The following is a 15,694-nucleotide window of genomic DNA, read 5'->3' as shown; positions in this document are numbered from 1 at the left end:
TTTTTATTGTGCCACAACAAAGTCTCAGGGCCTGATACCGAATTACATCCAACTTTTTCAGTCATGTTTTTGACGCTGACTGATAAATTATACAGCCATAGTCAATGAAAGCCCTGATCAACCCAGTGTATACAGTTTTCAGGGACTGCCTACCCACTCCCCAGTCTCGGCCCCTCAAACATCTCAAAATATTCTGTACTTTCTTATATTTTCCAGTAATTTTCTCTATATCGGTCGACCACATAAGGTTCTTGTCAAACCACATCCCCAAATATTAGACATGGATGTAAACTGTAAGAGAAACTTGAGTGGTAATTCTGTAGCCGGAGATTTCCTGTTGGCCTTCAGATTACACCTGCTCAGGCTGCATGATTGTTGTGCTTGTCAAGGCAAGACGACTCACACCTTTATCATCCCTATAGACATTTTACAGTGTAGACAACATGACATGTTATAGCAGGTAAAGCACATTCGAAACACAAGTGTACCAGTAATCCGTCTGGGTGGAATCCAGCCATCATTCATTGTCATTCAAGCAGCTGAGCTTTTCCTGCATTGACATGTCAAGATGTCTGCTGTGAGGGAGGCTGACTGGTACACTGACCTCCGTAAATCCCACTACTTCAGCGTGAGCAGGAATCAAGTTAAAAAGTAGTGAATACAACAGCGTTTGAATCATATCCTAATAAACATGTTGACTTTGTTGAGAAAATAACCAGGTCACCACTTAGAGAATATCAGGCCATGTTTAATTATAGACTCTCACATAAGAAATACAGGTAAAATTTGTCTCTGCACTCTGTCATAGTAGTCAACATCAGCTCACTGGAGCCGTGTCTTCAGGCTTCTATAACTGCAAGTGATATAAAAACATTTGTTCAACCGTAAAGCACAACAGAACATAACAGGTTATTTCTTCAGACAGAATTCAGCATCAGTTCTTTCAGTAACACAGAATCATAAAATATCTTGTTTCCTGCCATTCAATCGATAGAATGCATAATTATGTGAATAAAATCTAAAGTTTGAGGCTTAATCCCTGATGTTAAACAAATATTTTTAGACGATGTGTTTCAAATTAAAGTGAGATAATTACAGATGGGACAGAGGAGAGAGAAAGCAACCCGCTGGCTTAGATTTGATCACTCGACTGGATTGCAAAATGTGTGCTATTCTTCAACATACCTTTGTGTTTATAAACAGTGGTATGTATATTTTCGGACGCACTTAAATTTAATTACCACGTCACTTCCCGAGAGATGAATCGCCATGCCAACCTCAAATCTACTGCCAATTTAAAAGTGATTTTAAAACTATGTTAGTCATTGCAAAGTGAAGTCTTAAAGGCCCAGTGTGCAGGATTTAGGGGCAGAAATGGAATATAATAACTGTTTTCTTTCATGTCTATTCACCTGAATATAAGAATCATCATGTTTTCTTTGCCTCAGAATGAGCCGTTTGTATCTACAAAGCAGATCCTCACCATGTTGCACCGCCATGTTTCTACAGTAGCCCAGAATGGATAAACCAAACACTAGCTCTAGATCAGGTGCTTCCTGTTTCTGTGTCAGCCACCGTCCATGAAAAGAGTGTCAGGAAAACACTTAATTTTTAACATGAAACTGCTTTACTCAGTGTTTTTACAGGTTTAAATCACTGGGTCCATTTGTTTTGGAGAGGAAGAGACCTCTGCAGATAATTCAGCTCACAGTAAAAACCTCCAGAACGTCTGAATCAGAAATAAAGTGAGCACGCTTTAAGATGTCAGAGACAATAGGTGGGCACACATTAGCAGGTGCTAGGCAAGTGGGCCATCTGAAACACAGACGTGAAACTACTTAAATCAGTGTTTTCACGCTGGTCCGCTTGTTTTGGAGAGGAGACAGTTCAGCTCAGGGTGAAAACCTTTTGTACGATCAGCACTGAAGGAAATCTAACTTGGAGAAGTTTCAGGTGGTTGCAATCGGCAATCCTCACTGCTAGATACACCCAAAGTCCCCATGTATCTTATACACTGGGCCTTTAATGTACACTTAAATTTAAAGGTTACTGATGTTACAGAGATGTCCCAACAAATGCCTTTAAAAACAGAAAAAGAAAGTATCACAGGCAGCGCACAGTCAGAGGAGACGAGGGGACTCATGTTGAAATCAAATTATTTCTGTGTCGGCCTACCTTTATCTGTTTCTCTGCACACTAATAACTGATGGCGTTACTGTATCTAAACACATTAGGTCTCAGAAGGAAAGTTGCCTTCTTTACGAACCTCGCTGCTAAAAAGTTGAGTTTATATAATTAAATTGGATCATTTACATTAGTTGTGATTCTGTAGCTTTTATTTGTTTGCCTGGTTAACACACCAGTACACTGCGGGTGCTGGTTTCTACTCTCCTCTGATAATCCACTTTTCCTGTGTAATGCAGGGCAAGTGAAGTAACCTATTGTAAAAAGGGGGGTCAGAGATAAAGCGGTCTCTTTGCCATTAAAATTCATGCAAACATTGACATGCAGTTCAGAAACAAAAGTTATTTACATGGATTAAAAAGGAAAAAAAACTGCAAATCAAAAAAAGACTGCAACTCAGAACAGCCGAAAGAAACTCTACAGATTTGTCTAAATGCCTATTGAGAGTGAAAGGGCAAAAACAGATTTTAAAAAGATGCCTTAGTGTTACAAATGTTCTCCATACAAATGCATCACAAAGTCACCTCTGCTCACAATCCTACATAAAACTATTCACTCCCTTATTCATATTGCAGGACAACCACCTCAAAATAAGGGTTATTGGATTAAAAACAAGAAAAAAAGTAAAGTGCTAAAAATATAATACAAATCAATTAATAAAAGTAACAAAAATAAAACCAAGAAAATATATCAATATTGCTGGGAAACTGCCTTAAATTCTCTCTGTCAGTAAACTACACACAAGAGACCTGGATCGAGTCGTATATAAGTGGGCTGCAAGTCATAAGATATTTAAGTACAATGATTCTCACAGTGGGGATGATGTGTCGGGTATGCTTGGAGATTAAAATCCATACAAATTTAAATGAATACAAATAATTATCATCACCTTTAAAATTCAATTAAAGAAATTTCCAAATAAAAAGTTGGGCAGCTGACATGATCATACTGGACCTACAGTGTGTGTCTGAGTAATAAGTACTTTGGCTTGCCAAAACTTTGATGAACCCTGTTCTTTGTACCATGGTCAAATCTCAGATATCTAACACCATCTGTCTGCCGCCTTCTCTAAATTCCATTGCATGTGAAACAAAAACATCACCGCTGTTTTCTTTTTTGCTCTCGGCATGAAAGGGACAAATGGCGAGGAGTTTGCAGAAGGCGGTGTATGAGATTCATCCTTTGTGGCAGCATAAAATAGGGCATTTTCCAAAATAGTAACCTGAAACAGGTGGAAGTGACCAGTGATAAGTGATCACTTTTTCTGAGTGAGTGAAGAAATGATATAATCACAGTAAGTCAGTAAAAACCAGATATATTGTATCATCAATGGGCCGTTCAACTTTGTCTGTCATTATGCCGGAGAAGAACTTTATCGTCTGGTCCAAAACCTCGACTGTGGGCTTTTCCTTTGCTCCGACATCTTGTTCAATCTAGTTCACCCCAAAATTAAAAACACATTTTACCTCTTTCCTGTAGTGCTATTTATCAATTTATTGTTTTGGTGTGAGCTGAGTGTTGGAGATATCGCATGTAGAGATGTCTGCCTTCTCTTGAATATAATGGAACTAGATGGTACTCAACTTGTGCTGCTTAAAAATCGGCACAAAATGCATTAGAAAAACTCAGAAATCATGACCCTGTTACTCAAGATAATCCACAGACCTTGTTGTGGGCAGTTTGAGATAGGAACTATTTTTCTTTACACACACCACATCATAGCCTGTTTACCTGAAACGTGAACTCAGTTTATCACAGGGCACAGCTGTTGAACCCTAAAAAAATAGGTGCTCAGCATGTTACTTCCTCTCTCTCCCCCTTTCACACTTGTCTGTCCTGTCAAATAAAGGCTAAAAAATGCCCCCCAAAAATATCTAAAAAAAACCGGCCGATATCTCCAACACTCTGCAACTCACACCAAAACAATCAAGGCTGATAAACAGCACTACAGGTGAGAGAGAAAATAGAAACATGTATGGTGGGGCACACCAAGCCCACAACCAGTTTTTAAGGTCCAAACCCGTACTTTGACAATACCTGACCTAGAAGAATCCTTGACCTTGTTTCAGTTCAGAGGTTAGGGGTCGGCTTTAGGGATGGTGCATGTCATTTCATTCTCTGTGATATCTGTGGATGGTTGTGAGTGTCTCGTATGACCTGATCCAAGCTGGGTGGTCCTCAGCCCTGTTCAGTATCTGAGAGGCAGCGTGATGTCGAGCAGTGATCTTCGAGCAGTGCTGCGGTGCCCAGACACTGGATATGATCCATCTCACAGCAGCACAGCTCTCAGATGTTCGGTTATTGTTCAGTGACTCTAATATCTGTCAGTAGTTGGCGGTTGTGGACTCGCTGTACATTCCAGTTTCATGGGATCCGCAGGTCATCAATGAGCACGATGTGGTGCTTTGTAACTGTAGTTATTTGTGATGCCTTTCCTAGTCCTATAGTTCATCATTCCAGTCATCAGATATCAAAGCCATCTATCAAAAATATGACAGCTATATCTTTAATATATGGCTTTGGTTCATTTTAGTGTCACTCCTGCTTCAAGAAGCAAGAGTCGGGGCCACAGTGCACAAAGGTGCCTCAAACACCTGAAAGTACTTTTTCATGTGGGTGAGCTTCAGTGTCACGCCTGTGCCACTGGCTCCTCCACCCAAAACAGTTCACTGAGGAAGACTTTCAATTGCCACTGTATGAGTCGCAGTGCGATGCTGCAGGTCTCAGTCCAGAGGCTGCGGGTCCGCTATAGGCATAGTGTGCAGAACCTCGTCCAGTAACTGTAGAGCTCTGTGCAGGTGGATCTCGATCCAGCAGGGGGTCTCCTTGATGCTCTGGCGTGGGTAGTCGGGCCCCCAGCCCTTAACAAAACTCATCCTGAGAATACACAGCCTCCGGAGGTCATCTACCCCGATACCGGCTGCCGCTGACAGACCTGAGAGGACGGGAGGAGAGGGAGTCATGATCAGGTCAGTGTGATGTGGCGTACAATGTATTGACAAACAATTAATTAATTAGGTGATTCCTAGAGATGAAACAGTTAGTCGATGATCCGAGTCAATTTTAGGCAAAAATGTTAAAGTTGCAGCCTCTAAAATGAAAATATCTGCTTCTTTTCTTGGACTTTGATGACAGCAGACTGAATATGTTTGAGTTTTGGACCACTGGTTAGACAAAAAGAGCGATCTGATTACGTCAAATTGGACACTGTTTTCTGGAATTTTAAACGAGCAAAGGATAAAGCCATTCATAAAGAATGTTACTGGCAGATTAATCAATAATGAAAATAGTTGCAGCCTGAAAATTAATGAGTTGTCTGTAATAAAAACGTCTTTTCATGATACTACCGAGATAAATTTTAATATCGTGTAAAAATGTCATATCGTGATACTTGCAATATTTCGGCTTGTTGGCCAATTATTGTCATACTGTTACCCACGGCCACAAGAGAAACTATTGCAGACTCTGTTTGAATGTGTCATTTTTGGGAGTTTTTATTTTGTTGAATTACTATTCTTTGTTTAGTTTTTACTTAATATTTGAAGGCAAACTTCGGTTAACGTGTAAGACTATCACTTATTTTGTTGCAATTCTATTTTATTAAATTAATTAAATAAAAAATGAACTAATTTGTTATATCGTCAAGAATGTTATCATCGCAAAAATAACCTGAAATATTGTGATATTATTTTAAGGCCATATCGCCACCCCTACTTGGAACACTATATTCAAAACTTTCAGCTTCATTTTTGGAGTAATTACACCTGCAAATATTTGTCAACCAATAAAAATCAATATAATCTTGTTCTGCTTTATTATCAAATTTGTGTTACCAGAACACATTCATTTGATTTTTTTAACCACAACTGGGCTGAAATTCAGTCTGAGCATGTCTCTGTTCTCTTCATAGCTAGTTACTACAGGGTCTTACTAATGGCTGGAGCTATCCCTCCAACTGATCCAGGTCCGGGTATGTTTCCGGCCACAGCGGCTGCCTGGGCTGCAGCTGCTGCTTGAGCCGTAGCTGCCTGCTGTTGCATCTGTCTGTGGCACTGACGGAGGTCAAACACCTGGCAGGAGAGAAGAGACTTTAAATACTGTACATTCAGCAGCAATTAGCCCCCTTCATAGGAGAAATGTAAATATCACCACAGGCTGCCAATCAGGGAGAGTGTCAGAAAGATGCTGTGTGAAGAGGTATGATTTCCCCTTACGAGAGACAAGAGTGGAAAAGACAGTAAACAGTGGCAGTACGTAGACACAACTACTGTACAGAACCAATGTAAAGGAAGAGACTGTATGGAAAGAGATGTTTGCAGCTTGACCCTCCAAAAGAGGAAAAACAACATTTTATGAAATGTCAACTTTGAGTGATGCCCTTTCAGTGACCCGTGTACGTACCTTGATGTAAGCGCTGGGGTAGATTTTGTGAACAGCGTCTCCAGGGGCTCGACCCGCCTCTCGGTCCAGGTAGTAACTCTGAACAAACACGGCGTGGTCACTGAGGCATCGCACCCACACGTCTCCCTCACCCTTACATTCCAGCTGAACCCCTTTACCGATGTGAAGCCTGAGGAAGAGGAAGGAGGACATTGACTTTCATGCTGCTCTTTAGTACAGACTCCAGTGGAGACTGTGCAGTGGCACATTATCTCCTCTCTCCTGCTTAGGAGGGGTGAATTTACAGCTCACAGCGACTTAATACAATACAGTCTCTGGTTTTTATTTGTTATCTAGTGTCAGCAAAAAATGTTGTTGCACATTTCCGATCTGTTGCAAGTGCAGTTAGCTTATGCACTATACAAAGTGAATGCTGCTATCACACTGAATATCCTGCTGAGCCCCGTTCAAACTTTGAAACTTTATATGGAAAAAAAGAATCGTCAAATATTCATATTGAACAGACAAATCTGATTCAACTGACATAACTCTGAGTCAGGTACAGCCCTAATATGGTCCAGTATGTCAGACTTTTTTTTTTGGTCAGATCTGTTTAACACTTGGTGGTGGGACAGACTCGCGCACGCAGCTCAGCTGAAAAAGCTCCACTTCAGCGATAAAGCAGAGGTACACAAAAGACACTTTGAAATCCAATTTGAGCAGCCAGAGCCTCCAATCCAATTGGAATCACATTTCATTTCCAAATCTGGATTTGATTTGATTTAACTTGATTTACAAAAATCACATTTCCTGTGGGGTTTTTTATTGATAAATTTAGATATGCCAAAAAAACGTTTTAGGCTGGCAGCAATGACAAAGATGACGCTTGACAGCCAAACTCTTGTTTCTGGTTCAAATATAAAAAAATACATCCCTGACTCGGTGATTATATCAGCAGTAAGATTTTAACTATTTTGCTCTAACTACTGAGAGTAATAAGATCACCCACCTTGCTCTCTCGATAGCCTCAGTGCGATGTACATTGCTGAGCTGGCCTAAACAGAAGCGGTCTCCTCCTGAGGGGTCGACATAGCCGTCCACTGTCACAATGGGGCAAGAAGAGGGCACCTTGAACGTCTCCCCGACTTGAACGTCCATCTCAAAATAGGCAATGGAGCACCAGTAGTCAGGAGCTGAGACAGAGGGGAGAACCTTATGTCAATGGTTTGTAGTTATGAATGGAAAATGTTCCTCGTCAATGTAACATTAAACTTTTGTGACTTTGTTTCAAGTTATAAAAATAAAACCATATACAAACCAGGCAAAATATTTCACATTTATGAAAGTGTAAGACCATTTAGCTACAAAGCTACAAAAAATAAAAATGTGCATGCTATAACGTAAAGACACCCTGTATATTCCAAAGTTGGCACAGAAGCAATCAAACTTACCATATTAACACAGTCTCGTATCTAACGTAGTCGTCAACTTTTTAGAGACACTTCATGTCCTATTAATCAAATATACTCAGAGGTTTCTAATATACGTGGCCTAAAAATTCTGTTCAGGGTTTATGTACTTGTGGATTGTGTGTTCTCACCTGGATGATTGGATATAGGAGGCTGGAAGGCGAGCTCATTATGCACCGGCCCTGAGAGAAACAGAGGGAGTAATGGCAGCAATTACACACTATGTAAAAACAAAAATAAAAAACTAAAATAAAGTCAAGAGGTAGGCAGTTATCTGGGGATTCGGTGGCAGTGACAGTGTGTACTTACAGTAGTGTGTTGGATGTGGCATAGGAGGGTGGTGCTGTAGATGACCGTTGGTGTGGTGGGGTATGTTGGGGGTGAAGCTGCTGTTCCTGGACCAGGTTGAGCTGGCACCTGAGGAGAAAAGGAGAACACAAGTCAGAGACCCATGTCCAAACATACACATGTATATACGGACAAACAAGGACACACACAGGAATATTTTACAACTGTATCTTACTGCCTGATCCAGCAGCAATGGCAGGGAAAGATGATGATGAACCAGAGGTGGAGGCCTCCGCAGGCGGGAGCAGGTTTGGGGTTGCAAATGATTCAGAGGGGGCCGGACGGCCGGCGGATGGGGGGTGCTGGATGGTCTGGATGGAGTGCCCTCCGTCGATGGAGGGCAGGCTCTGTGGTCCATCGAAATCATACTCATCCTTAACCATCAGTGCAGAGCTGGGTCCAGAGGGGGTCAGCGTCAGTCCTGATAAGTCTGTGGACCAAGAAAAAGGATGGAACAAATTAGGGACAATGCCAAGAAAATATCCCTTGTGAGGCAGACTGTGATTTGGAGAAGTATAACTAAAACAAATGGCACCTCAACAAGCACATGCCCACCTCCCCGTTACTCACCTATGCCAGGAGACACCACTCTCTCATAGTGATAGGGGTTGACACACACGTTGTCACACTTGAGGTCGAAGGCAAACTGGCAGTATTTGACATGTTTCAGTTCATTCTTGTGCAGGTCAGGCCACCGCCACAGCCGGGCGTAGATTACATGGGGGAAGCCTTTACGTCCAGCCACCTGGGAACAACAACGACAACACAGAGAAAGAATACAGGGACAGAGTTAAATCATTTGTGGACTCACTGACCTCACAGCTGAGCTCTAACATAGTGTTAAGTCAGTTATTAAAATCAGGGTTCCTCCAGCTTAGGGCAAGTTAGATTTAAGTTAGATTTTAATTTTTGTTGAATTTGCATTTCCCCTTGTCGTACAGTGACAGCTATGCCTGGGGGAAACAAAATGAGTGTTGCTAGTACCACAATCCTGATACGCCTCTGCTTGATGTTCATGCAAGAGGCATTAAGTACATTATTTTTAAAAACAGATGTAACCAATTGTTTTGAGATTTTATAATTCAATGTCAGGAAAAAAAACATACATAAAATCCTTTTTTTTCTCCACTATTTTTTCAGACTTTTGAAAGATTGATTCAAGACATTTTGACGCCAATAATAAATTAATGAACTCAACGCCATTTAAGACTTTTTAAGAACCCACAGGAACCCTGTCAAACACATCTTGTTTTCCACTGTGTTGGTGAACAGCATGTTCTAACTAGACGAATACACACAGGTCACAATACTTTTAAAAAAGGCTACAGCACCAACTTGGTTTTCTGCAGAGATTTCCTGAATTTTCTTGCCTTTTTTAGCTGAATAATTTTTCCAGAGAATCATGTGGTTACTTATTCCATTTTGTAATCTCAGCGTGCGATGTTTATATTGGCAGGTTTCTCATCTCACTGATGTTAAATCTAAATCGCGAAGTCGATGGTCAGAAAAATAGTTTGCTAACTAACTGTTTCTGTGGTTTTGCAACCAAAAAGGTCAAAAGTTTGGCTCAATGAAATGGACTTTATTTACTGAATTTAGTTGATGGTTTCAAAATACAGTACAGCTGTTTTATTAAGTAGGCGTTACGGGAGCATCGTGTGCCAGGGCACTATCAATCTACCTGATGAGGGTGACTACAACTACACGTGCTTTCCCAGTGCGCATTTGTTTTGTACATCCCTCCATCACTAGCAGCAATAAAGTTCGACGAGAATACGTTCTTCACTGAGAGAAAACGCATTTCTTTATCCTGCTATAATTTCAATGCGCACGTAGCACCAGCCTCAAGTAGCCAGACGGGTTACTGCTTGGGCAACTATCATGGCATTAAATAAATACAACATATCTAGATTTCCTGTGTATTGTCATGTATGAAAAGACCCAAAATAACACTATGAGTGGACTAGATGAATAATGATTGAATAACTAGATGATTAATTATGAAACCATAATCGTTAAATGGTAGTAGCTATTTTTCACCATTTTCTGACTAATCTGTTCTGAAAACAGTCATAAATTGCAGGCCTTGATGTTATGCTGAATAACTGTCTGTCGTGGTCCTTTATTTTAATTCAAGAAAAAAAAAATGCCGGGATAGTTTACTGTGGGTGAAAAGACTAGAAATCCCCAAACATTAATAGACTACAAACAACAAGTAAGACTAATCAGCACTAATATGAAGAGTATGAATCTGATTTATATTTATGTACCTGAGTGTATCAAATAAATGATCCAGATGAGTGTGTCATCCTACCTGCAGCCGTCCATCAAGCGTCCTCTGAATGGTCACACACTTGCTGGGATGGGCCCCGTTGGTGGTGATAGCCGTGATGAGGGAGTCGAGCTCGTCTTTTTTCTCCTTCAGCTTTTTCACCAGGCTCTCAATGGCCCTCTTGGCGAATGTCTCGCTCTCGCCACCCTGTCTGTGACACATCAGGCTGTGCACAATGCTCAGGCAGGCATCGTTGCTGGTGGGTGTGTTTGTGATGGACATCTTGACTTATCTCTCACTAAGCCTTCTGAGGATATTATGTAGTTGACACAGTTTCACTGAATCAGGAGGCTGGAGCAGAGACGATCTTCACAGCTGTTCAGCTGCAGATGGGACAGATGTGGGGCCGCAGACCTCTCAGCATCAGGAGGAGGGGTGAAGAGATCTGAAAATAAATTAGACTTTATGTTCATTTAAGAGGCTGTAGAGTTGTATGCATCCTTCTTATGTCTGCTTCAATTGACACAAACATTAGACAAGATATTAAACAAAAACTGAACATCATAACTAACATGACAGACTGCATGGATGTAGGTATGTGCTGCAGAGCTGTGGTATTAGAAGACATAAGCTGTAGCTCAGTGTATCTAAATTATAAAACTGGCAAAAGTTCATTCAACAATAAGGTTGTGTGCTACCTCTGTTATCCTCTCATTAGAGGCTGTCAGTTCCTGCCATGTTGTTAATGAGCTGTAATGTTGAGTAAATCCGGATGACAGATTAGCTTTCAGGCAAAACCCGATAAACACACAAAGCTTCGGTTTTGAGTCTGGAGACCACAGGAGATCTGTAAACCACAAACTATACCGTTTTAACCAAGTTGTTAGCCGTATAATGACGACGCTAGCTCGCCAACGACCTGATAACATGACAAAGAGGCCTTTTTTACATTTATATTTGAGTTTACAAATGTCCGGAACTGTTCAGTCCGGGATAAAAACAAGGTTAAAGTAGTTGTGCTCGCCTGTATCTTCTTAGCTAGCTTGCGGCGCCACTCTGGCTGCCGTTAGTCCGGGGAAGCTACTGCACGCGGACACAACTAACCGGAAGTGAACACTTGTCTTCAAAATAAAGGTGAAGCTTTGAACGAGCAAAAGGCTAAAATAATAAAGTCGATTATTTACTAACATTTGAGGCATCTAAGGTGCTGGGTGAGACAGTGGGAAGGACATTAAGATGATCTGCTATCAGCAGCGAGCTGGTCATACAAGTTACAAAATGTGTTCTTATATACTGTAAATTAAAACCATTTATTACAGGCGGTCAGAGCTCTAAGAGTCTGAAACTGACTTCAGATGACTGATGAGAATGTTTACTGCCTTCTGTATTTCTGAATTAGAATCACCTTTATTGGCCAAATATGTGTACACACAGAAGCAATTGGACTCAGTTTTTTCCTGCATTGCTCTCAATGTACTTGCACAAAAATGGATGTGACATAAAGCTAAAGAATAGACAGGACTATTATTTACACATGGATGCGAAAAAAAAGTTGTAATATCATATTTCAAATGTGCAATCGGGACTTAAAGGTACAATAATCCTTTGTTTAACACTGTCTCCACTGTACAATAATTGGAGAAATAACTCAATTACAGCAACATTGTGCAGTTATTTAGCTGTGTAAAACTGTTCCCACTCTTGAATGTGTACTGAACATAAGTTGCACATAGGCTATTGTATGTATTACTTATTTTTTCAAGTTATGTATATATAGTGATATACATAGTCAAGAAATACACATCTTTCTGTTTTATTTTTAACTTCACATACTAGTTTTATACTTTGTGACGTAGCATAAGGCCCATATTTTATATTTTATATACACTTTACAAACTCAGAGAGCACTGTACACATTTTATATTTTTACATATTTGACATGCTAGTGTTAGCACTGTAGCATGATACACCTATTTTATTGTAAAATGTTTACATAGTTCATACTTATTCATTTTTATTCCTATAATTCTCTATGCTTCACATCAGAACAACAATAACCTATCACACATTTCCTCAAAGTGTCAATTAAGTGTTAATGGTTATGATATAAAAAGAGCTACATATAAAATGAAAATAAAACCTCTATTTAATTCAATTAGAAAGTTCATCAATTTGTGACACACTTATACTTCAAACCATTAGTACTTCTGATATAGAGGTGCATTATTACAATGTATTTTTCCCAGGTATGTTTGCCTGCCACTATTTATTATTGTAAAATTTTTGTAAGCTGCCATGTTCGTTACTGTTCAAGTAGGGTTTTATTTTGAAGAGCATAACCGGAAATACACGCTTTCATTAAGTACTTTGACATGGGATTGGCTCGCTACCTGCTACTAAAAACATCAGCTAACACCGATGATTGTTGATAGCAAACTAGCTAACATAGCATGCTACTATGAGGTTAGCAGGCGTGTTTGTTTACTGTGCTACAACGTATTTATTTGTTGACCACTTAGTTTGATAGGTAGCGACAACATACTTTAATGCAACTGTAATAATCGTTGGTTCGTATGTGATCGCTGAGTAGTTTCTAACTGAAAACCAACCAAAGCTAAGTAGCTAGTGTTAGCACTGTATGCTACCTGGAGTTAGCTGGTGTGGCAGCTAGCAGGAGAGCCCTGCCTCTGTCCGAAGTTACCGTGCCGACGGGAACAGCGGTGGGCTGTGCAGATCCTGTCTGGGTTATCTTCATAAATTTCACCAGCTGCTCACAAAAACAAGGTTTGCATGCTGTAGCGTTACATCCTTCAAAGTAGAGCGCGGATCAAGCAAATCTCAGTCCCGACCCACTTCACGCACTTCTCACACTATTTCCTTCAATTGCGTGTTGCGCATGCGTAACATGAGACAGGAGTTTGTTAAGTGCTCAGATATTTCAATACTGCCTGTACTGCTCCAGCTACTATATATTACTGATATTACTGCATGTGCTGGTGTTAATATTACCACTACCACTACGTATAGTGCTTCTACTGCATCTGCTTTTATTTCTACTACAGCTGCAGCTATGGCAACAACTGCTTGTGAGAAGCTGTTATTACAGATTTTTTTTTTTGCACTGAAGCTGCTGGTTGACAATATTTTGGACAATATTCATTGTCTTTAAATATGACCACAATAGGTATTTATTGTTATTTCAGAGAGCTGTATTCTGGTCAGGGTGGAAAAGCCTGTGAAGCTGCATTTCACATTAAGTGCACTGTTTAACTTGCTCCAGAAACCTGCACCTCTTAGCCTGCACAAGTGCATCAGTATTAGCTGTGCAAAATCATTTAGGGGCCTGGATTGGACCCTTTGGTGGGCCACTCCTGGCTTGCGTTACAGATGTTTGACACCCTTGACATAGATAGATAGATTGATAGATCAAAAAGAAAGACCAAAACTAAAAATTAACAATACAAGACTGTAGACACTGAGGCATTAGTAATAAAGCCTAGAGGTTAGTACACTGTTTAACTTGCTCCTGAAACCTGCACCTCTTTGGCCCCAGTCACACAGAAAGTATTTTGCAGGTTACAATAGGGCAGGCGCACCATACTGCTTTTTTTTTTCTAAATTGCATGCCACTAGTAAAAAAAACCCAAAAACAACCAAACAAAAAATGCTTGCTCCTTTTTATCTTCGCCACCCCATCACACCCTTACACTAACCTTCCTGTGTAATCAATTTACCGTTTAAAAAAAAACAATTACAATAATTAGTAGCTAGGTCCTAAAATGTTCAGGCAGAGATAACTTGCTGTAGCTCTGGATGAGGGTGAGAGACTGTCAGCAAATAGTTTGCTGGGCACAGGGTAATGAGATCTGTGCGAGTACATGAGACCCTAAAAAAGAGGGTGGATCATGGGGAGCACCACCAGTTGGTCCAGGAGCTTCTCCTCGATGACGGCGGTTTCCAGGCATATTTTAGGATGACTTGGGGGTAGTTTAACAACCTGCTGTCTATTGTCAGGGCCGTATAGCTCTGGGTATCCAGCAACCGCTACCACCAGTTTCTCTTCCATTGTTTACCAACTGTAAACTTGTTGTCGTGACCACCACAAAGGGCCCACCTCTCAAATCATCCGATTGGACAATGGGGGAAAAAAATGACAAAAAAAGAGAACACCTTTCTGCTCTGAGGCTCCAGCAAAAACACAGAGTGCCTAGAGTGCAGAAATGTGAGGTGCATTGCTACGTAAAAAACGTGAGCAGAAAGCTTCGTTCTCATTAAAAACAATTACAGAAAGCCAGCTCCAGCTGCTAAAACACCTTCTGTGTGATTGGGGCCTTAGCTTTCACATGTGGATCAATATTAGGTGTTCAAAGTCATCCAGGGGCCCGGATTGGACCCTTTGGTGGGCCCGTTCTGGCCTGCGGGACATATATTTGACACCCCTGACATAGACAGATGGATCGATCTAAAAGAAAGTCCAAAACTAAAAATTAACAACACAATAATGTAGACACTGAGACATTAGTAAAAAGCCTACTGGTGTACATGTAGAATACTGTGTAACATACACAATGTAACAAAAGGGCTTTATTATCTATACTTGTCCACATTAACATCCAAATATTGTATGTATATCTATCAATAAACATATAATTATTCAGGCTACAGACCAACTGTATACTGTTAACAGAAGAAAACAATAAATATACCGTGCCGTTAATGTAGGATAAAATATATTTTCTATCAACAATAATAGCAAAGGGAAATGTTTCCAGATTCAGTTAAATAAATGTGTAATTTACATCGTATAAAAAGACAAGACAGCTTTATTTGAGCTGCTTCACCACAGCTCATTTCAGTTTATTTTCCCCTCTGCGGTTAACAAGGTGCTAATTAGTGAAGTGAAATCAGCTGCTGCGATGTTTAGTTGGAATGAAAAGTAGACGTTGTTTATCCTCGATTTGCCACTTTCATTATACCCTCTCTACATTAATGAGAATATAAAATCATACTCTCTCTGCTTGCCGCTCTCTAACACACACAC

General features: G+C 40.4%; 1 protein-coding gene across 2 annotated transcripts; it reads right to left on the bottom strand.

The window, feature by feature from the left end:
• Positions 1-733: 733 nt before the first annotated feature.
• LOC125889774 (mothers against decapentaplegic homolog 4-like) lies at positions 734-13,509 on the bottom strand. 2 transcript variants are annotated; one of them, XM_049577906.1, is made up of 10 exons: positions 13,299-13,509; positions 10,696-11,098; positions 8,952-9,126; positions 8,557-8,811; positions 8,343-8,450; positions 8,165-8,215; positions 7,574-7,757; positions 6,586-6,754; positions 6,116-6,254; positions 734-5,119 (listed from the first exon to the last, which is right to left on the bottom strand). In XM_049577906.1, exons 2-10 carry the CDS (start codon positions 10,933-10,935, stop codon positions 4,908-4,910), a joined length of 1,533 nt encoding a protein of 510 aa, XP_049433863.1. In that variant the 5' UTR covers positions 10,936-11,098; positions 13,299-13,509; the 3' UTR covers positions 734-4,907. The 2 variants fall into 2 exon arrangements, with proteins under 2 accessions (XP_049433863.1, XP_049433864.1); XM_049577907.1 differs by lacking the exon at positions 13,299-13,509 and adding an exon at positions 11,352-11,532.
• Between the last annotated feature and the right edge of the window lie 2,185 nt (positions 13,510-15,694).

Source organism: Epinephelus fuscoguttatus, linkage group LG6 (genome assembly GCF_011397635.1).
Source record: "Epinephelus fuscoguttatus linkage group LG6, E.fuscoguttatus.final_Chr_v1".
NCBI lineage: Eukaryota > Metazoa > Chordata > Actinopteri > Perciformes > Serranidae > Epinephelus > Epinephelus fuscoguttatus.
Note: the sequence above shows the minus strand (reverse complement) of the source record. Positions and strands in the feature narration are given on the sequence as shown.

Bases quoted from the DNA above. Each gene is read 5' to 3' on its own strand.
- LOC125889774 (XM_049577906.1), bottom strand. From the start codon at position 10,935: ATGTCCATCACAAACACACCCACCAGCAACGATGCCTGCCTGAGCATT. The intron at 8,812-8,951 runs GTGAGTAACGGG...CTTGGTCCACAG, and splicing joins AGTGGTGTCTCCTGGCATAG to ACTTATCAGGACTGACGCTG. The intron at 5,120-6,115 runs GTAAGACCCTGT...CCGTCCTCTCAG, and splicing joins AGGGATAGCTCCAGCCATTA to GTCTGTCAGCGGCAGCCGGT.